This window comes from Centroberyx gerrardi, chromosome 20 (assembly GCF_048128805.1).
Source record: "Centroberyx gerrardi isolate f3 chromosome 20, fCenGer3.hap1.cur.20231027, whole genome shotgun sequence".
NCBI classification, from domain to species: domain Eukaryota; kingdom Metazoa; phylum Chordata; class Actinopteri; order Beryciformes; family Berycidae; genus Centroberyx; species Centroberyx gerrardi.
The window spans coordinates 20245560-20261495 of NC_136016.1; the positions used below are offsets into that span (position 1 = coordinate 20245560).

Consider the following 15936-nt stretch of genomic DNA (forward strand, 5'->3'; position numbering starts at 1 on the left):
TTGAATAGTTATTCGCGGGGACCAACATCGACTTTGGTAATTTGGCCATTAACATGTTCTTTTTTAAATACTGAGATACGTCATTTAAACAATTATAAAAGAGCGGAGCTAACTGTAATTCTCAAGCTGAGTATAAGCTGTGGCTGTAGACCAGCTGCTAGAGAGCTTCTGATATCATATACAAAACAAAAAATGCAAAAACCTCCACGCTCTCTCTTGTGTTATTTTGTACTCATCCTCCAGCAGAAGCAATTATGTCACTGTCAAAGCCACACAAAAGCCCAACGTGGGCACATTTCAAGAAAGTAAAGGAGGATCTTGTTCTGTGTCAGGTATGTGAAACAGAGTTGTTGTGCGATAGCTTCAATGCTGACTCATCACAAAAAGCATCCAGCTATTTCTACAAGCGACCGAGCCAAATTAAACTAAACCCCTCCCCCTTTCCCTCCGGTAAAACACTCAGTTCTGATACCTTGTGGAGGGGTCCGTTGGAGAGGGTGTGGTTGGGTGAAGCCCGCGGAGAGACTCTGTTCTCTGGGGAACTCCTCAGGAAACACTGGGGACTCATCTCAGGTCTAGTCTGGTTCTCCAAACCGGTAGGAGTATTATTGCACATTGTTAAAGTCTGTCGGGACACAGTCAGAGAGTAGTGTTGACGCAACAGAAAAATTTGACTTTTGTGCTGATACCAGCCCATGTATGATGTGTTCAGTTCTGCGATACCACAGCAAAAAAAGAGAGAGAAAAAACAACACTTCAAGTTGTTAAAAATGCAATAATTCTAGACAAGTAAACTTTTTTTTGTTTTAGATTAGCCGTTATTGGTTCGTTTGAAGAAAGGGAAGAGAAGATACAGCAAGTATTTCCCATAGGACATGTTTTACTGATACACAACTTCCCCTGCTGTCACATGCAGCATGATCATCTTAAGTCATCTGGAGTATGATTTTCTGGTAAAATGTAAAGCAAGTTTAATCTGAAAGTAAATAAAAAAGTTCTGACATGACTTTTCGACTTTTATGCAAGCTGATGATAGTAAATACGACGCCAAACGCTACAAAATACCAGTTCTGGGAAAACTCATACTCCAGAAGCACAGCAGACACACAGGCAAAATGATGCATTAGTGAAACTCATTGAGTCACTATTTCCCACAGAAAAGCAGCAAGTGATGTGGTGTGGCTGACCTGTAGCAGCGGGTTGTGGTTGGTTAACTGCTGGGCGGATGCCGTCTCCATCTTGTTGCTCTGCAGCTGAGGAACTGAAGCCTGGACCAGACCTGGTGCTGGATTTGACATTGTAGCCTGGAGCACAGGCTGAGATTCAGAGGAAATAGAAACTGTAAAAACCTGAGACTACGCATCCAATTCTGCTACTGTAGTTTGTCTCATCATAAGAAGTTGAATTTGTTAGCGCTGGCTAAAAACCAAAAATGTCAACACACTAAAGCACACAAATATGATGCTTTAACAAGATTACAGGTAGGGATTCAAAACGAAATTCAATACATCGCAATACAAAAAAGTGACAATATGTATCGTGGTGCAGAAAAATGAATCATGATATTAGCTCCATTTCATTCTGCTGTAGTAATCACAAATGAGACGACTTGCTCATCACAATTTCACAAGCTCTCCATCCAAATTATATTTGCACTTTGCAATAACATTTTTAATTGTTGTTTACATTTTAGCAAGCAAATGCCATTGCTAGGAAGATTTGTGTCTCAGAAATAAACATAATTCTGCACAGTCATACTTTGTTGTCTTTGAACTTTTATTTATTACGTCATGTCGTGGTTGCATCGAATCGTGAACCCCATGTCACGTATCGAATCGTATCGTGAGATTAGCATATCATCCCATCCTTAGATAGATATTACGCTGCTGTATGTGTCTCCTAACGTACCTGCAGGCTGACAGTGGTGGTAGGCAGCTGGATTGTGGTGGCGTTGCTGGGCAGTGAGACTGGGAGGAGGATCTGCGTTCCAGACTGGCCGGTGGTGGTCAGTAGAGTCTGAGGCTGACCCGGCCCGGCCAGCAGGGTCTGGGGCTGGCCCAGCACCTGGGACACCCCGCCCTGGTGGCTGATAAAGAACTGCTGCAGGCTGGGAGCCGCCTGCTGGGACTGGGCCTGCAGTTTGGGACTTCTCTGGGGCTGGGAGACTAATTGTGGGCTGGAGGTTGCTTGGGGCTTGGCCTGGGCTTGGATCTGGCTGAGGAGCTGGGCCTGGTGCTGGTGCTGGAGCTGGAGCGGCTTGCCGGCAGAGACAGTCACATCTTCCAACTTCACCATCGTTGGCAGGTGGTTTGTGAGAGCCTGGGAGCCTAGGAGAGAGTTTGTAATGGAGGCGGCAGTGGTTGAACAGTTTGAGAGGACTCGGCCCTCCATTTTGACCATATTCGAGTTCAGGACAGTTTGTACAGGAGTGAGTTTGGAGGGTACAGAGGCGGGGTCAGTGGTGGGACCTCCTTGTCCCCTCTTCTCCACCTCCAGCTGCATCTTCAGCTCCTCCACCAACCTCTGCTCGTGCTCCAGCTTCCTCATCAGCTCTTCGATCTGTCGCTCCTTCTCATGGAGCCTCCTGTCCTTTTCCTCCGGGACATGAGGAGGCCGGAGGGGCGAGGACCCTGCGCCTGCCCGGCCGGAGATCACCATCTGCAGGTCACAAAGAGCCTCAGACATCCCTAGATCCTGCTGGAGGATGGAGGGCTCGATGGGAACGGGCGAGACTGGAGGAGTGGAGCCCATGCTCTCTAGAGCCACCTGCTGGGCGGGAAGGAATATGGCAGGGGCGGTGTTGGTGCTGGTGACCTCCATGGGGATGGAGGAGAGGGTGGGAGGGGCGGAGGCAGGAGCGGAGGTGGGAGCAGGGGTGCTGGGGCTGTCCTGGAAGGGCTTCAGTCTCTCGATCAGATCCGTCTTTGTTCCTGACACAGGGAGGCCGCGCAGCTTCAGCTCCATTTTCAGCTCAGCCACCTGGGAAGGCATTTACAATCATGTCATCATCAATTTTAGAGAGGAATACAGGTAATTATAAATGCCGGTGTGTAACTATTATTAGAAAAAAAAATTCGTTTTGCAGAAGTAATCTGATAGGTCAAAGATAACTTCTGACGGCGCCGATGATTCCGAGAAAACACAGCTGCCCATGCTTTATTGGTTGCAATGGCAGCTCTTTTGGTAAGGAGGGAGCTAGTTATTGATCTTTCTTATTTTCTTATATTTTTTTATTCCACACTACTTTGAGAAAGAAAGCTTTTCAGTTAGTAAAATATGACTGACAGTAAATGTAGAACATAACGCCCTCTCAGGTATTTTTGCTATATGAAACCTGAAAATCTGTTATTGCTAGTTTTGTGTACAATGGGCAGCATCCTATGAAAACATTCCTTTGTGTAATATCCTGATGTAATTTGGTTTTTGAACAACTGAGTGGGATGTATCAAGCCTGAGCATGCCGTTTCAAGCTAAAAGGGTCAGCAGTCCTATTCGCCTATGATTGCTGGTACAACTGGGTTTCTAAATACCTTCATCTCCTCCAGGTTGGCAGGCAGGACGCCCGGCTTGCGGTTGGACAGCGAGTTGTTGGGCCGAGCCGGAGTCAGGGCCGGAGCCGGAGGAGGGGGAGGAGGGGCGGTGGGCAAAGATACTACGATGGAGGTTGGCAGGCTGCTGGCACTGCTGCCCTGACCCTCTGCCACCGGTCTAAAGACAGAAAGAAAGAAAACAAAGAAATGGTTGAAGTTGAGGTCATTGTCATTCGAGGCAATAATCATATCACATGAAAGAGAGAGAAAGAGGAAGTGGGAGAAAGAGGAAAGGTACACCAACGAGAAGCATAATAATTTGGAGAAAGAGAGAGAAAGAGAGGGAGAGAAAGGATAAGAGAGAGGAAATCTGTTCTCATTATGAACGGGCCGTCCATCCTGTGCCCTGCGCCTCACTAACAAAGCCAGTCAACCAAACGACAATACCTGAGCGCAGTTCAAAGGCAGCTCGGCCATGCAGCCTCTGAGAGGACATTTATGAAAACAGCAGATGGGGAACAACATCCTGTTGGTTATTAATATCATTAGATGGAGGGTTGTTATTGGAAACTAGCTAATGGCCCTCTGGGTCATTGAAAACAACAATATTTGGCTTGCTTTTCAGCCGTTTTCAGACAATCATTGTGGGAGTAGGAAGAAAAATAATGGGGGAAGTCTGAGTCATGGAGCCGAGCCTTGCCTACCGAGGGAAAAAGGTGCATTTTTAACATAATATAATAGCGGAAATTATCCTTGAAAAGCCATAATTTTCGGTCGGTATACCTCAATGGAACAGGTAGTAAAATTATAATATAATCAGGCGATATTATATGCTTGATTAAGGCACATAATAAGGCATCTTTTTTTCCAATGTACGTTCATTCCCTCAATTGTCATAGCAGTCAGAGTTTCTACTTTTGTGTAGTTGTGCACATAGGTCTCATTTTATGTTATATTGACCATTTTACACCATTTGCTTGTTGATTCTATTTCTTATTTTATTCTTTTTTTTTTTTTTTCCTTTTTTGGGGTTGGAGCCCTTCAATAAACCTTTACTCTAACCACTAAGTCACGCTGCAGTCCCTCAGTATAGCCTGGTATTTGTAGTTTTAAAACATTATTTTAGTGCAGGAAATGAAATTTTGTAGTTGTTTTTTGGTTTTTAAACCTACTTGAGTGGTGCAGGTAATATAGTCTGATAGTTGTAGTGCTGCTGTTGCTGGCTGAGGATCTGCAGCTGGAGAAACAGCTGCTGCTGCTGCAGCAGTCGGGCATAAGACGAGTCCATGGGAGCTTCGCTGGCCTCCTGCTTCTGGTCTGGAGGAACGTACTGGTGGTACTTCAGCTTCTTCACCCTGGACTTCGGCTCCTTGCCCTTCTTACTGCGACTCTTCTCTGACGGCTGCTTCGGCTGGCTTTGCTGTTGCGGGAGGAAAGATATTCTTACCATAAAGAGAGCATTCAAGTATTCACAAAAACATGTCAGGTTATATTTCTTGATATATCTTGATTATATTTCTTGCCCGTACTTTGACCAATGTTGGGCCCGGTTTTGAGGGAGCAACTGTTGTGATTGGCTGAGTGAAGGTGGGAGCTGGGCGGCTGGCAGGCTGCTCATTGGCAGAGAAAACTTTCAGGAACTCTGTAGTCGCTTGTGTAACAACTGGGAGGGCCTGAGGGAGCAGAACAAAAACACGCTCATATCTGCAATGCAGACACTGAATTCTTATAAACACTGTCAAGTCCAACATCAAACAATGTTATGAAGTTACATAAACCTTTAGGAGCTATCAGGGAGCTATCAGGCAGTGGAGGCTGCAGGCAATACATACACAAACTCCAGTATTACTAACACTCTGTCTCACCTGCAGCATGGTGCTGGGTAGCAGTGGAGGTGCCGGGGCTGGAGAGAGGGTCTCCAGCACCTTGATGTCCCCAGGTGACGGGACTGAACTCTGGGACTCCTGGCTGGCCGGCTGCTCCGGGGACAGAGCGTCGCTGCTGTCTTCATCCAACACCTTGGGATAGTTCACCTGGCCCACTGATGATAGGAGACAGCATAGTAACATATCATGGTTAGAGGAAAAATTACATGATATCTGTAGTTTTCAGTCACATTGTCTTTCTACCTTCCTAAATTCATTGAAACTCTGCCTGTAATAATGTGCAATAATGAGTCAAACACAACTGATAGGAATAAAGAAGTCAAAAAGTAAAAAAGTCGATTACAGAAATTTCTGTTTTTTAATTAAGTTACTCCTCCAACGGTAAAAACTTCTCAGTCAAAACTGCTCATGAGTATTCTTTCTTGATTCATTGCAACAGTTGCTCAAGTTGCTCGTACCGACTGTCCACGGAGAGCAAAACCTTCCGCCTAAATTTCCTTCCCCCCTTCTCTCACCGATGATGGCCTCTTTGACGCTGGAGTCCACCGGCAGGATGTTCTTCTCCACCAGCTCCATGGGGCCGGGCCGCTGGGCGATCTTCTCGTTCAGGTTGTCAGCCAGCCGGGCGCGCTTCAGCTTCATCTGGGTGGCCTGTAACGAGGGCTCCGCCCCCGTTTCTGGAAAACACACACACACATCGGAAGAAGACATCAAGAGACTGCAATGTCTAATATGAGCTTACGGGTAGCTTGTCAGTTATTTCTTAGAGTGCGACACAGTTTCCAGCAGTGCTGGTTGGGGGTGATTTTGTTTATGGCTCCACGTCTGGTGCTGATTTGAACCCCATGTTGTTTCTGCTGCATAATTCAGAGCTAAAATTGTAATTGGACACCTTATTATGATAAAGGGTGTTAATTCTACATTTCGGCCCAATAAGTGTAAACAGAGCATCCCTCAGTATCTCATTTTGTCTAGCAATTGCAATCTAGCAAAAGTGAATTAGTGTATCAGTACCTTGGAGGATGTGCATCCTGACCAGCTCTGCTCTCTCTGGACGACTGCGGATCTTATGTTTCAGGAAATTCTCTGTCTAAAGAGAGGGAAAAGACACAGCACGGTCAGAGAAATTGCCAATTTCCATACTCTCGTTTCAAAATTGCACAAACCACACTTCTGCAGCCTTGATGCAAATCATATTTTTATTCAACGCATTTTAAAAAAATGTTTAAACAAGAGAATGTCTTCATCAAGGGCACAGACATTCTGCTGTGGAATTTTTTTTTTTTTTTTTTTTAGAAAAGTATGTTTCAACATTGTGGCTACGAGCATGCATTGTCTTGTTATTGAAGTTCTGTGTTGCTGCATCCAGAAGCTCAACAACCCAGGAATGCGTTCCCTCTACCTCTAGAGCCAAAATCTAACTGCTTATTTCTGAAATTGTGTGTCTCACCCTGGCTCTCTCCAAGCTGCGAATCTGCCCATGGAAAGCCGCCGGACTCTTCAGAGCTGCAATATATACACAACAGTTTCATCGCTGCACATCATTCCAAACAATATGTTATTGATAAATAATACCATCCAGATAAATGATGTTATATCAAACATGTTTATTATGCCACTCTTATCAGTATGAACCAGAGTTGGCACTTTGTTGATGTTATATGCCCACCCACACTAATTTAGCGTTTCTGTGTAGAGGCTAGGGGACGACTGTGTGAGTAATGGACGACTGGCAGTGCCTGTACTCACGTGGCATGATGCCCTGGTCCACCAGCTGCTCCCGGGTTCGCCGCTGCTGTAGCCTCAACTGCAGCACTGGAAGAGAGAGAGAGGTGAGACAAGCTGTTATGAAGGAGGGAAGAGCCATTCTGATCGTGACAGAACACAAAGGAGGACAAAAAGGGAAAGAAATGAGAAAGAAGTAGAGGAAAGACAAGAGGAAGAAGAAGAAAACAGGAGGAAGAAGACAAAACAAGAGGAAAGGGAGGAAGAGGAGAGGGAAGAAGAAAATGAAGAGGAGGGAAGAGATAAAGAAGAATAAGAAAAGCAAGAGGGAAAATAAAAAGGAATGAAACTGAAGAGGTAATCACACACTACTAGCACCCTCCCCCCCCCTTCCATCCCCCAAATACCACTCATATCCTGCTCTGTAGCGTTAGGCTGACAACATACTGTAACGTCATACTGTTATTAGAAGACCTCGCCAACTTCACACCACATGCTTTCTCTGCAGCTGATCCGTCACATAGCTATAGCATTCACACTCTGAGTAATGGCCAGTGGCCCGCTAAGTCAACACACACCACTCAGCCACCCTACCTCACACTGACTCTAACCCATATTGGAGATAACACAAAACTGCACACAAGCCACACTTATAGTTTTTACTTTTATTTTGTTATTTAGAATAAATGAGCGAGAAGGTAGGCATTCAAGTCCACCAGTTGACACACAAGCAGATGGTTAATAGGCGAGAGCAGGAAACATTTTCCTGCACCAGCCACAGCAGTTGGTCCATCCTAAAATTCACCAACCCCTTTCACTACTTTACCAGCCAGTTACATTCTCAGAATAGCTTAAGACCTCCAAACGGGGGCGCCCCAGTGGCTCACAGAGTAGAGCGCGCACCATGTAAGGCTCAGTCCTTCCCGCAGCGACCCGGGTTCGAATCCGGCCCGCAGTCATTTGCTGCACGTCCTCCCCTCTCTCTCTCTCTCCCATACCTTCCTGACTATCTCTCACACTGTCTCTATCTAATAAAGCATAAAAATGCCTAAAAAAAAAAGACCTCCAAACGATGGCTGGTTACCCTCAGAAGTGGCTTGTAGTGTGGTGAAACTTACCAGCTATAGGCAAAATTTACCAGCATTTGGCTAGAAGTTATTTCTGACTTTTATTTCAGACTTCAACAAGTAACAGTCGGTCCTACCTGCACTTTTTTTTTTAATTCTTTCACATGGGAGCTGTCTGATACAAGTACAGTCCTCAAAACTGCACCTTGTTGAGGGACGGGACAATGTTTCTTATTCAATTTTCATACTTGGCCTCACTTTCCTAACCGGTTGAAGATTCAAAGCGGCGATCATGAGGTCTCAAGCCTGCTTCTTTAGCCTGTACACTACCGCCACCCCCAGCTAACAGTGCAGAAACAGGATCAGAGACAGGCAAAGATTTACATCCACCGATACACCAGATGTAATTAACTATCCCTTGCTCCACATATTCCTAGAAATCTGGCTCATGTTCGAGGGAAAGGGCGCGGGTGGGTGTCATCCGGGTTATCAAGCCGGAGCCTCCCATCACAGATGTTTGGTTGAATTAAGCCCAAAATGCCTCCAGAACAAGCTAGCCAACAGTATTCGCCTGCCTGACCAGAGCCATGAGCAAGACGACAACAAAAGCAGAAAAGAGGAGCGCTCACCTGCTCTGAAGCTGCCGGTGCAGGCGCTGGGAGTCTCTACCTCCATACAGGCCATGGTCTTAGTCTGGGAGAACCACTGTAGCTCCACACTAGACAACTGACTACTGGACTCAAACACGAGCAAGTCAGTAAGCCATTTGGTCCCAAGGTAACTGGCTACTGGTTAGCGTTCTGTGTATGTAGCCACTGGCCATATTCTCTCAACCCACACTGAGTGTAACAGGATCAACTGAGCGATGAAAATCCACAGCGCTGCAACGCCTCAGAATTACCCAGGAGCAAAACTGGGCCTGTCCTCTCTTTCTCTATCCCTCCCTCTAGCTCTGCATCCCTCCCTGCTTTTTATTTTTCTATCATACAGCCACAACTCCCTCCTCCCCTCCCCTCTCCTCTCCCCCACTCTCACTTCTCTCTCTCACTCAGCCAGTTCGGGTTGGATTATTTGTCTGGCTGTAAGCGATCCAACCACAGCCAGATGCATTGGACTAGACGAGTTCCTTTTAACTCCTGAGGTACAGTAAAGTGTCTGAGTCAGCACTGACGACACATCTGAGGAGAATGGAAGATAACCACCAACTGCATCCTCAATCTGAAAGGACAAGCTTGTGACAACACAAAACATTTTAAAGCTGCACTAGGTGAGATTTTTGTGTGAAAAATACACCCGTCTTAGCCTACATCACAAGTGGGGCTGCAACAGAGAGGAGTGTCCCATTCCCACTAATTGAGATGCCATCGATTTGCCCTGTTTTTGCCCAAATTAAATTCTGGTGTCGGGTATGGTCACTTCTCCACCAACAGGAAGTGACTAAACAAAACTTCAGAGCAAAACACAATCTGTCTCCGTCCAGAGAAAGCTGGACTCTCCAACGTTACATCTTTTCCTCTGTCGTCTTTTTGGTTTCCTTTGGTATAAAGCAATCGCAGACGGCCTGGTTGACATGACTGTTCTGTGTGCAGTTTACTGACGTCACATTTCTGGGTATTCAAGTTCAAATTTTTTTTTAAACGGTCACCTCTCGCTGTCATTTGGAGCCGCCAACGTACAAAGTTGCCTATTGCAGCTTTAAAACTACAAAATCATATCTCCATTTAGAGCTGGTCTGCAAAACCAAGAGCCATGTAAGTTAGGCTACACTTTCCTGAAACAGATCACAAATTTGCACAACAGTCAACACTAAACAGTTTGTGTGATGTGGGAATGTTTGGTTAAGGTGATTCATATCGATTTCCAGCCAGTCGTATTGTCCTCAGTTCCTCCGGGAAATGCTCATCAGCCGGACAAACACACACTGACCTGTGACCTACGCAGGCCGAGGAGAGGGGTGGATGACATGACTGAGCTGTTTACACACACACACACACACACACACACACACACAGCGGCAGGAATGCACACACACACACACATGCACACCTGCTGGCTCTGTGGAAATGTGTGTAAATACAGACTCACATATAAACACAGTCTCTCCTTCAGACACAGCTCGAGTCTCACCTGCAGGCACAACAGGACAGAAATCATAACTTTTTTTTACCAATGGCCATGGAGAATAATGGCTTCCAAAGTTCACCACCTACTTTAACAGGGCATCTACAAGTTTCAGAAAGCTGTTAAGACCCTTTAATGCTACCTAGAAGTGGTTTTAAGACTAATTTAATAACCAAAATGAAGACACAAAAAGTTGGCAAAAACAAACTATTTCCAACTGAACATAGCTAATAGACCCACAGATATACTGTACTATTTTGCACCTCAAATGTAACTTTTAGCATAGTAAATGGCTGGCTACCTGACAAAGCAGCTGGTAGAGTAGACATGCCTCACAGTAGGTCAGCTTGTGGTGTGTGTGTGTGTGTGTGTGTGTGTGTGTGTGACATTCTGAGGAAGAATGACATGTCTTCCCCTCCTCTGTGTTGCAACACCGCTCCGTTTCCCAACCGCTGAGCTTCAAATGCGTAGCTCATCCTCGGTGTGGGCGACAGGACGGGTGTGTGCACTCATCCCTGAGTCCCATCCCGGCCTCATTTTTGATTGTCTGACTAGAGATTTCACTCCCAAAATTAACTCAAATGCAACAGTACAGTTACTGTACAATAGAGACTGCAGTTAATCAACTCAATAAAAACTTAATTACACGCAACATTCACTATTTATCAACCTCTGACAATTCTGTGGCTGGTAAATTTGTTTACACTATCGGCCACTTTGGCAAGTAACCAATCATCATTTGGAGGTCCCATTCTGGTCTACAAGCCTGGTAAAATAGTCAAAGTGTCTGGTGAACAACACTCTGTATGTTTCCTTTTCTGCAGAACACCTTAAGTAAGAATTAAAAACCTCTATGACTACAGACTTTGCCTGCTACCTAGAGGTCAACCAATTATGGATTTTTGATGGCCGATGATAATATCAACTGTTTATTTCTTTTTTAATACAATATCCACATTTGGAATTTCCTGCAGTAATATCTAGCTGCAGACCTCTGCTGTCAGCCACCTTCCACCCCTCTCATATATTAACACAGTTAAATTAAATGGAATTAAATTTGGTCAAAAGTGACTGAACTAATAGTCTGCAATAACATTTTTGAGATTTTTCCAAGATAACTGACACTCACATCCACATTTTACCGTTTGTTTATAAAAGTTCTAACAGACTCTAATTAATCCACCAAGCTGATAAAGTGGTTGGCATCTTCTGACTAAACTGTAAAGCTTTGCACTTCTTTATCGTCTCGGCAGGCTCTCACTGCTCTCAAACACCTTCTATATTTCAGATTATAGGCTGGCTCTTACTTGCCACGTTGTCATTCTCTTTCACACCAACCTCACAGCCCTGACTCTGCCTCTGACACCCTACTCTGCCGATAGACCGACACTCAAGCTCTCCCTCTCTCCCTCCAGACTCCCCGAGCTCCAGCCTCCTGCCCCAGACAGCAGAGTGGAGGTCCAAGACAACCAGGCTCGTCCCGATGACAGACAGATAAACACCTGCGTGTTAAAATGCAATATGAGAGAAGGGATTCTGCGGCTGGCAGAGGGCTGGGGATGGCTCGCGGGGTGGAAAGTATGAGGTATGCGAGTGTGTGTGTGTGTTCTCTCTGGAGGGGAAACGACAAAAGCCAAGATGATGAGTGGGTGCTACTACTGTTGACATTCCACAGAATGTTTCCACTGTCGGACGTTTTACTCTCTCGCTCTCCTGCAGGCACCAGCGACCGCCGTGCATGACAGCGCAAAGTCCCACACATATCCAAAACATGCTTAATGCAAAGTGCTGCAGGCTTGGAACAGCGCTGGCTAAACACCCTGCACCTCATCACTGTATCTGATGGAACGGACTTTTCTGAGGAGGGCGATCGATATCGCAGCGCCTTAAACGGACCGACTAAGCGATCTCCCTACACCATCTGAGCCGTGATTAGGAACTGGCAAACCCAGTAGCGGATCTAACCCGCTCCTAAAGCCCGGTAATCGCATGCCCATCCATCAGTGTCTGAGTCCGTCCCGCAGCGCTGCCAAAACACCGGTATGGTGAGAGTGATGAGGAGCTAGCGTGCGAGCTGGCGAGCACGATGAGTATCATTTCCTCGTGCGTTGCATAGAATAAAGGCTGATGGGACTATCAGGACTCCATGACTCAGTTTTATGAGGCTCTGTTTTAAACTGATTGGTTGATTGAGGAAGTACGTGCCGGTGAGCATGCTTGACTCAAAGAGTAAGTGAGTATGCACCGGTGCATGTGTAAGTGCATTAATAAAGAGAGTGTCTACCTCTGGAGTGTATTTCTGGCAATAGAGTTATGCAGTTATGCGGTTATACAGGACATGTCACCATGTTGGAGGAGTTACAACAAAAGAAAAGATTATAATGTTATTGCCTGTAGGAGCTATTAAGTTTCTTTTTGTGTATTTGACATATTTGGAATACATTTCCTTTTGTTTCTTATAATTTATAAAACACAGGTGGCAGTAGAGAGTACTGAAGGTATATAAGTAGGCAGTTGTATTAGAACCAGCATGTACCAGGACAGGGAGGGGACATATAGAGACAGATAGCTGAAACTTTGATTTTCCTTTCTGGAATAAGCAATCAAAACCATTCATGTCTAGCTTGAACATTGGACTCTTTCATTGCCTGTGTAAAAACTACTTAAATGTTTTTTTATTGTTGTTGTTAAAGATGACAAATACCCACTACACTGCCTCTTCTTCCCTTATATTTTTCTACCTTTTATAGTGTAATTCAAATACCCTACCAATTGGTATTTTTTGTTTTCTCAAGAACAAAGAGGTGAACATTAAAATCTCTTTTTGTTGTCACTCTTCCAAGATGGCGGCCAGTCCGACATAACTACTCTCTCTCTCTGTATAACAGCGTTTTCTCACCATTCTTGCGTTCGTTGAGCGGAGGCAGGTTCTGCGTGGGCTGCAGCGTCAGCTCCTCCATCTCATGGGTCACCGCCTCGCTCTGGGGACTGGGCACCAGCAGACTCAACATCCCACAATCCCCCTCTGCTCCCAGCAGCCCCTGGGAAGCCTGGGGCTCCATCCTGCCTCAGGAGGGGATGGGGGTGGGGGGTGGGGGGTCAGGGGGTCCCAACAGGGGTGTGTGGGTCACCGTCCCTTAGGCTCGTCTCGGCGCTACCTGTGTGGATACAAGAAAAAGAGGAGAGAATCATGATTTGGGGAAAAAAACTCCTCTCACTGGATAAATTACATAGGAATACATCACTCAAGAATATTTTGTGGGCTCTTCAGAAACCCCAAGTAATTCAGAATAATAATCATCATCTTGCTGGCATGACTACTTTGCCCAACTGGTGAAATGCTAAGGGTGGCATTTCATTTCAGCCATCTGGAAGAGCTCAATCCCTGCCCATATTATTCATTAAACGAGCTGGGTTGGCCATTACACGAAATAATCACTTCAAACCGCCGCTCATGAGAAACAACGGCAGTCTGTGGATGAATGTTCCTTCTGTTCAGACGGACTTCATAATCTGGAATATGACGTCGCTGTGGCGGTTTCAAACGGGGGGGAACGGAAACATTTCGGGGAGCAAAACAAACAGTTTAGTATCCATGGCTTCCCAACAGCCTCTTAACCAGTGGATGACAGATTGCTCAGTCTGAACATGAACACCATTTATCGGTCTCCAGCGGCACCCACATCCATCCATTCCAGGGTCTAAGTAGCCTTTACTAACCATCCTGATGTGTTGCTGTTGGCCCAGAACCACACAGTGTCCCTCTATGGCCGCATTTATTTCCCCCCGGAGTCCCTTCAAGTGCCAAAGACATTAGACGACACGGGGAGACTATGGGACATAACTGCACTCGGCCACATTTGGTTACAAAACGTCCAAATGTTGTTGATGCTGGTAACAGAACGCGGAGGCCTTGTAATAAATCCAAACACAACAAATCCTAAACAGAGTGCTTTTTAAACATCAGACAGTCACAGAAGGTTTAATGTGTCAACCAGTCTGGTGATCTCCTCTTGTTCCTCTTTTTTTGCTACCACTCTTAACGCATTACATGATCATACTGTAATCTAAAGGAAAGGATAATAAAAATGCACTCTTCTCTCCATGCAAGTAAAATATTTATTTTCACAAAGACATGTTTCAGTTGTATGCTTTCATCAGGGTGTCACACATGAAGGAATATACTGAAACATCTTGGTGATAGTAGATTTATTTGCCTGGAGAAGAGTTTGCATTTTTCTTTATTTCCTTTATGCGGGTTTTGAGATATTACCTAATATGATCAAATATAGCACAGAGATTGACCCATTCTAAACTAGGCTGTACATTCTTCATTGGCAGATATGTGTCACCCTACTTTAAATAATTTATACCATCTTAAATCTGGGGCTACACACAGTCGCAGACACACACACACACACACACACACACACACACAGAGTCACATTTCACTGAGTCAAAGAAGCAATCAAAATGATCATTTCTTAATCGGCACTGAATCGATCAATGAAAATAGCTTTTCTAACCTTAGGAAACCAATTACACTATCTTAAAGTCTCTTAACAACTGCATTTGGAAACAGATGCAGCCTCTGTTGATTGTTCCTAAAGCGAAGCCAGAAGACAAATTTCATCACTAATTGTGTGTTCTTGCAGCCGTTCTACTGCAGCTTGTTGCTACAACAGAGTCATTTTGGGTCCAGAGTCTGCGGTCAGGTCCACCGGTCAGAAGTAATGTATTAACATGGGAGTCAATCCCAGTTCAGGTGGCTTTTACCGGCTTTTGACCTGCACTGGTGCATGTTGGGTCTGGCCGCTGCGACAACATTCCCCCCACTCTGTCGAAACTTGGCTTCAAAGTCTCAACCCGTCTCTGGGCCCCTAATGATGATGAAGTGCCGCTAATACACCATGTTGCAGACGTAATGCAGGTCTTGATGTTCACCTCGATGGTGTTCTGTGGCTGAGTTTCAGGAATAGACTGTGATAGCCAGGATACAGATAAGAGAGCAATATAAAGCAATGAATGTGAGGGCGGACTGGACCAGACAGGGAATAAGAATCCTTGGCCAAATACAATCAGAGCGCTTCTGGCACTTCAGACACAAGGTGTTTTATAACAGTTTCATGGCAGAGAGTGGGTTCACTAAGACGTGCAGCAAGGTCATTTAGCACAGTGCCTCTCAACCTGTCTGGCAATCACGTCTCTTATCTTCAAAACAAATACTTTTTGTTGTGAAATACTGAAAAGTATTCATCGTCTAGGCAAATAAACCAAGAGAAACAGCCTAAAAAGGAAAACAAATCATTTTCATAGTTCACCATTTAGTTCATGCTCGCCTGCGTCAGGGGGTAACTAGCAGGAGTCACTTAGGAGTCAAGGGGTCAAAACCACTGAGGACCAATGATTTATCCAACCTCTGACAGATGTGAGTAAGGGCTAGAGCTTCTAAGATATTCACTGTAGGACATTTGACTACTAAAGGACATCAGATGATGGCATCACAGCACCCATGGAGACCTGGGCATCCTGGCTCAGCAAGTCTCCAAAAGAGATTTTCAAATTTGACTGATCCTCAACCACCTTTCCGCACGGCCTCCTCTGCAC

At 45.3% G+C, this 15936-nt stretch overlaps 1 protein-coding gene across 3 annotated transcripts in view; it reads right to left on the minus strand.

Moving 5' to 3' along the window:
* The window catches only part of mrtfba (myocardin related transcription factor Ba), a 122010-nt gene that overhangs the window by 99340 nt on the left and 6734 nt on the right, over positions 1 to 15936 (minus strand). For all 3 annotated transcript variants that reach the window (XM_078290957.1, XM_071899438.2, XM_071899437.2), the window contains exons 3-14: positions 13229 to 13487; positions 7166 to 7231; positions 6867 to 6922; positions 6431 to 6506; positions 5932 to 6093; positions 5396 to 5571; positions 5060 to 5203; positions 4703 to 4950; positions 3531 to 3708; positions 1909 to 2979; positions 1188 to 1316; positions 473 to 625 (exon numbers count right to left, since the gene is read on the minus strand). In XM_078290957.1, coding sequence (XP_078147083.1) covers positions 473 to 625; positions 1188 to 1316; positions 1909 to 2979; positions 3531 to 3708; positions 4703 to 4950; positions 5060 to 5203; positions 5396 to 5571; positions 5932 to 6093; positions 6431 to 6506; positions 6867 to 6922; positions 7166 to 7231; positions 13229 to 13391 — 2622 coding nt within the window. In that variant the 5' untranslated portion in view covers positions 13392 to 13487. The remainder of the gene's footprint in view (positions 1 to 472; positions 626 to 1187; positions 1317 to 1908; positions 2980 to 3530; positions 3709 to 4702; positions 4951 to 5059; positions 5204 to 5395; positions 5572 to 5931; positions 6094 to 6430; positions 6507 to 6866; positions 6923 to 7165; positions 7232 to 13228; positions 13488 to 15936) is intronic.